General features: G+C 38.1%; 1 protein-coding gene across 1 annotated transcript; it reads left to right on the forward strand.

The window, feature by feature from the left end:
* The first annotated feature begins 4,978 nt into the window (after positions 1-4,978).
* Positions 4,979-5,568, forward strand: LOC118092941 (large ribosomal subunit protein uL5-like). Its single transcript, XM_035131621.2, has one exon. The coding sequence runs from the start codon at positions 4,979-4,981 to the stop codon at positions 5,513-5,515; it is 537 nt and encodes a 178-aa protein (XP_034987512.2). The 3' UTR covers positions 5,516-5,568.
* The last annotated feature ends 432 nt before the right edge of the window (positions 5,569-6,000 follow it).

Consider the following 6,000-nt stretch of genomic DNA (forward strand, 5'->3'; position numbering starts at 1 on the left):
CTTAGATAAATCAGGCCCTTCTCGGAAGAAAAAACAAAACAAATTTCCAAAAAATTTTGACGAATTGACGGAAAATTTAAGTTTGGTGGATGCCTGGAGGCATAAACATCCCTTTCAGAAAGGCTTTACCTATTTCTCACACAGGCACCAAGTAGCCTCCAGGATAGACGCTATTTGGATTCCCAGGGAGTTTACTTTGAGGTTGACAAAAGCAGATATAGGCCCACAAACGCTGTCGGACCACAATCCGGTAATGATAACGTTGGCTCCAGAGATAAAGGATAAAAGATGGAGGTTAAATGTTTTCTTGTTAAAAAACCCAAAAGTAATACAAGGGGCCTTAAAACAATTTAAAGATTACCTGGATACAAACAATGGGGGAGAGGTGGATCCCACTATAGTCTGGGATGCAGGGAAAGCGGTGATGCGAGGGTTCTTCATCCAACAAAATCTAAAGTTGAGGAGAATTAGAGAGGAAAGGAAGAGTAATTTGTTACAAGAAATTAGAAAGAAGGAGAAAAAATTAATTTCAAAGGGAAACGAATCCATAAAATATGAGTTAAAAGTTCTAAAATCGGAATATGAGAAATTAATTGATTACGAATTGGAACAAAATTTACAATTTTGGAAATACAAAAATTTTAAATGGGCAAATAAGCCAAGCAAATTATTAACATGGCAACTAAAGAAAAGACAAAAAGAGAAAATCATTAATAAGATTGTATTCGAAGATAGAACCCTTGAAAGGCCAAAAGAGATCTTAAAAGCATTCCAAAAACATTATGAATTAGTGTACCAGAAAGAAGGCACGAACATGCAGAGAATAGAAGATTATATTAAAAAACATAAATTGCCACCTATACCGTCAGACAAATTAAAAGCACTAAACAAAGAAATATCAGTAGAGGAAATAAAGGAAACCCTGAAAACGATGAAAAACGGAAAAGCCCCTGGTACTGATGGTCTTCCAACTGAATTCTACAAAACACTGGAAAAGATAATGTTGGTCCCCCTGAAGGAATTATTTAATACAATACTAGAAAAAGGTATTATTCCGCAATCCTGGGAAGAGGCACAAATCATATTAATTCCAAAATCGAAAGCAGAAGTGGTAACACCAAACGACTTTAGACCAATTTCACTTCTAAATAGTGATTATAAAATATTTGCAAAATTGCTAGCGAACAGATTGTCCACTATACTTGAAGACATAATACAGAAAGATCAAGTCGGTTTTGTGAAAGGTAGATTTGCAAAAGACAACATAAGAAATGTTATTAATATTATTGAATATTTAGAGAATAGAAGAGATAAACAAGCTGCAATCCTATCTGTGGATGCGGAAAAGGCCTTTGATAGGGTGGCCTGGGACTTCATGTTAAAACTGTTAGAAGATTTGAATTTGGGAGAGAGATTAGAAAAAGCAATAAAGGCCATCTATAAATCACAGAATGCTAGATTAATCATAAACGGAAGATTTACCAACAAAATTAACATTTTGAGGGGAACAAGACAAGGATGCCCCTTGTCCCCTATCCTTTTTATTATTACACTTGAAATATTATTAAACACAATAAGGAAAAAGGAGGAAATCAAAGGGATTGTGGTCGGTAATAAAAGACATAAAGTAAAGGCCTTTGCCGACGATATCATAATAACCTCAGAAGACCCAATTATAAGTATTCCCAGTGCCATCCAGACAATAGAAGAATATGGGGAATTGGCCGGCTTAAAAATAAATTATAACAAGACAAAAATATTAGTTAAAAACCTCTAGAAAAAAGAAGAAAAAGTATTACAAGAGAATACAAATCTCAAAATTAGTAAGAAAATGAGATATTTAGGAATAGAGATATCAACTAAATCAATTGATTTAATCCAGGACAATTATTTGGAAATTTGGAAACAAATTAGAAAGAAACTTGAAGTATGGAGGAAATTAAAATTATCATTTACGGGTAGGATATCAGCTATTAAGATGTGTGTGGTTCCCAAGATGAACTTTCTTTTCCAAAATCTCCCACTGTTGGGAACTGAGAAATGCTTTAAAGATTGGAAGAGAGACATAGCAGAATTTATATGGAACGGGAAAAACCCCCGGATAAAATATAAGATATTAATTGATCACAAGGAAAGAGGGGGATATGGTCTCCCAGATTTGGAAATATATCACGATTCAGCGGCACTAGTTTGGATTAAAGAATGGATAGAGTTAAGGAATTTTGATTAATTGGACCTAGAAGGTGATGGGCTAGGATTTGGCTGGCATCATTATATGATGAAAGATAGAGTAGACAAGAGAAATATTTTCATGTTTAATATAATTAGGAAATCACTATTCAAAGTTTGGATAAAATATAGGAGATTTTTTGAAGCAAAAACCCCCTGGTGGCTCTCCCCTGCTGAGTTATTGGCAGTGAGAAGGCGTAATATGGAGGGCATTTGGCCTACATATCGCGTACTCCTGGAAGAAAAAGAAGGAGTATTGAAACTAAAAGAATATACAGAAATCAAAAATTATCTAAATACGTGGCTAGATTACTTCCAAATTAATCAGAGATTTCAATTAGACAAAAATGTGGGATTTGAAAAAGATAAATCAAAATTGGAAGAAATTTTAATCGATAATGAAGGTAAATATATATCCAATTTGTATCAATTATTGTTAAAATGGGAAACGGAGGAGGAGCTAACAAAAAATTATATGATCAAATGGAGCCAGGATTTGGGTAAAATAATTAATTTACAGAAATGGGAACAATTATGGAAAAGAGATTCGAAATTTACTCCAAATTACGATTTGTTAGAGAATTTATTTAAAATGCAAAATCAATGGCATTTAACGCCGGCCAAACTAGCTAAAATGTATCCTAGTGCCAATAATATCTGCTGGAGATGTTGCAAAGAAATAGGCACATATATTCATGTTTGGTGGAATTGTGATCGTATCAAGGAATTTTGGGAATTAGTTTATAATGAGTTGAAAAAAATTCTGAAATATTCTTTTAAAAAACAACCAGAAATCTTCCTATTAGGAATGCTGGGAGAGGATATAAAACCTAAAGATAGATGTGTAGTGAGCTATGCGACTGCTTCAGCAAGACTACTAGTCGCAAGAGCATGGAAATCACAAGAAATCCCAAGAAAGGAGGAATGGTTAGAAAAATTAATTTTATATTATAACTTGGCAAGAAAACACGAAATATTGAAAGAAACAAATCTGGAGGACAACGTAGGGAAATGGGAGTCACTTACCGCTTATCTGAGCACTTATATAGATAAATCGTCTCTCCTCTCTGATGTAGCAGGACTCTAGAAATAAAAAGAGAGTAAATTAGCTATATGAATGTTATTGACATTGTAATAATCATAATTTTTTTTGTGAATTTAGTAGTTATAAAAATTAAGTACCGGTACTTACCGTGTAACAACGTGTGTGACCGGAAACAAGTATAGTATAGATAAGTCTAAGTTAGGTTGTGAAGGATCAGGGATAGGGGTGGGGGTAGGACTCAGGGTGGGGGTGGGGGATTTTTTGTATTTGATAATGTGCTGAATTGTTTTGTTATGTTTTTGTTTTTTTCATTGTTGTATTTGTTTAAATTATTAATAAAAACTCTTAATTAAAAAAAAAAAGAAGAAGAAGCTCAACAACTTTTGACTCCCCTAAAAAGCTCAACAACTTTGACCTGAACCCCTAAAAATGGGCTTTCCTCCCTAAAAAAAAGCTCAACAACCTGAACCCCCCAAAATGGGGTAGATCACTGCCTGTTTTTAACTCTGTGAGTAGATCGCAGTCTCTTGGGAGTTGGCCCCCCCTGCATGGCTCCCGGAAGCAACATGTAACACATTCCCCCCAATGCACTACCTGTATATAAGACGAGCCCAAAATTTCAACATATTTTAATTTAGAATAACCTGGTCTTATACATGGAAAAATACGGTTATTCTTTTGCTTGGATGGAGAATCATGAGGGATGCAAGTGTAGAAACTAGCCTGCTGTAGAAAGGTAATATTAGCATCCATTGCTCCACCCACTTTTGATTCTGACTCCACCCACCAATAGCACTTGTGTCCATCCACACACACACACCCCCAAAAAAGTTGCCTGGCCTGGAATGTGTCAAAGAAGATTCCCCCACCTGTTTTCTGTTCTAAGCACCTCAGGGCAGGCGCCTGTTCTCCTGGACTTTCAAAAAACACTGCATATCTGATGGCACAAATGAGCATTAATCGTTGCCGTGCACTCGGTCATTGGCGAGCAGTAGGCCACCCAAATGCAGCAGAGCGCGTTTTCCCACCTGGAGTCTGGAAAGCCACAACAGTCTCAGATGTAAGCAATACACGTTTAATTCTGACAAGACACTTCCGACAAGCCCCACCTTTCCATGGCTCGCCGGCCACCACAATTCTGCGGCAAGGGGAAGGGAAACGGGCACAGATACAGAACATTATGATAAGGTAAAGGTAAAGGTAAAAAAGTGATATTCCCCCCCCCTAATTTTTGCAAATTAAAATGTTTTAAAAAGCTGGATTTTATATTTTTAAAATTGGGTTTCCCTAAATAAATTTAAGTTTTAATGCTATGACAACTTTCTTTCTTTTGAAAACAAAAACAAAAACCAACCTGGTTCAAAATGAAACTGGATTTGACGCAAACATATCATCTTATGACCCTCTTACATACTGACAGGAGGCCACTTTTAATCGTAAAGACCACAACTGCAGCAAAAAGATATTTGGCCAACTGCTGAACCACTTCTTCACAGTAGCCTGCTGGGTGGAGTTTGGGGAAAACTCGGGGGCCCCAGTGGTCAAAAACTTAGAGGCTCCCCACCTGTACAGTATTGTATGGTTCTGTTTGGGAATACAGGCAGCCCACCCTCCTTTACAAGTGTTCCATAGGTGGTGCAACCATGTATACTCACATCGCACCAAACTTGGAAGTGACCCGGAAACGTCATAAAAGACCTCACTATGTATCAAGCTTTGGAGAAAACGGGAGTCTGGCCAGTGAGCTGCTCCAGCACTTTGGCTGCCCGGGTGAGCCTGTCTCCACTTTCCCCAACACAGATGTTCAGGCAGTTTGCGGATACGCAACTCCTGCATGAGGTTCTCCTTCTCACCCTTGTCTTGTTGCACCATCTTGGAGGCGTGGATTGCAGGAGAAATGAGAAGATAGCTGTTCACTGCACTGTATGCAGGGCCAAAGCTGAGGAGATCTTGGAGAAAGGGTTGAAGGTGCGAGAATACGAGCTGAGGAAGAATAACTTCTCTGACACCGGCAACTTTGGCTTTGGAATCCAGGAGCACATTGATCTGGGGATTAAATATGATCCTAGTATTGGTATCTACGGCTTGGACTTCTATGTGGTTTTGGGCAGGCCAGGCTTCAGCATTGCTGACAAGAAGCACCCAACTGGTAGCATTGGGGCCAAGCACCGAATCAGCAAGGAGGAAGCCATGTGTTGGTTCCAGCAGAAGTATGACGGCATCATCCTTCCTGGTAAATGAAAACTTTCCAGTATAAAAAAAGCCAATAAATTTTTCCACCATTTTTAAAAAAAGGGGGGGGGAAGACCTCACTAAAAGTGTGGGCCAAATTGTAGTTTTTGCAGACTTTTCCCAATTGCACGTGATTTCATGGAAGCGTGCAATGACCCGGAACTCAAACCCCGCGAAAATCAGGCATTGCCTGTACAGAAGAAACATGCCCCATCTCAGGTTGTTTAGAGAGGTTTCTCTACACTGTCAAGTCAATATGTTTTTGCGATCGGAGCAAATTGGTATGCTTAGGAAAATAAATGAGAACATAATTTAGGGTTTTTTTAAATGTGGTTTTTTTTTAAAAAAAAGTAAAGTTCTCTTGGCTTAAAATATCAACACCTGCCTCTTGTTCCTGACCTGCTCCAAACGCTGGCTGAGCAGAGAACTGTCAGCAGCAACACTGCCCTTGAGCCCTGACAAGGCAGGACGATTTGCTCCAGGGAAGGAGGGCA

This window comes from Zootoca vivipara, chromosome 14, assembly GCF_963506605.1.
Source record: "Zootoca vivipara chromosome 14, rZooViv1.1, whole genome shotgun sequence".
Lineage (NCBI taxonomy): Eukaryota > Metazoa > Chordata > Lepidosauria > Squamata > Lacertidae > Zootoca > Zootoca vivipara.

What these genes read in the sequence shown, in the direction of transcription:
- LOC118092941 (XM_035131621.2), top strand. Translation starts at nt 4,979, where the DNA reads ATGTATCAAGCTTTGGAGAAAACGGGAGTCTGGCCAGTGAGCTGCTCC.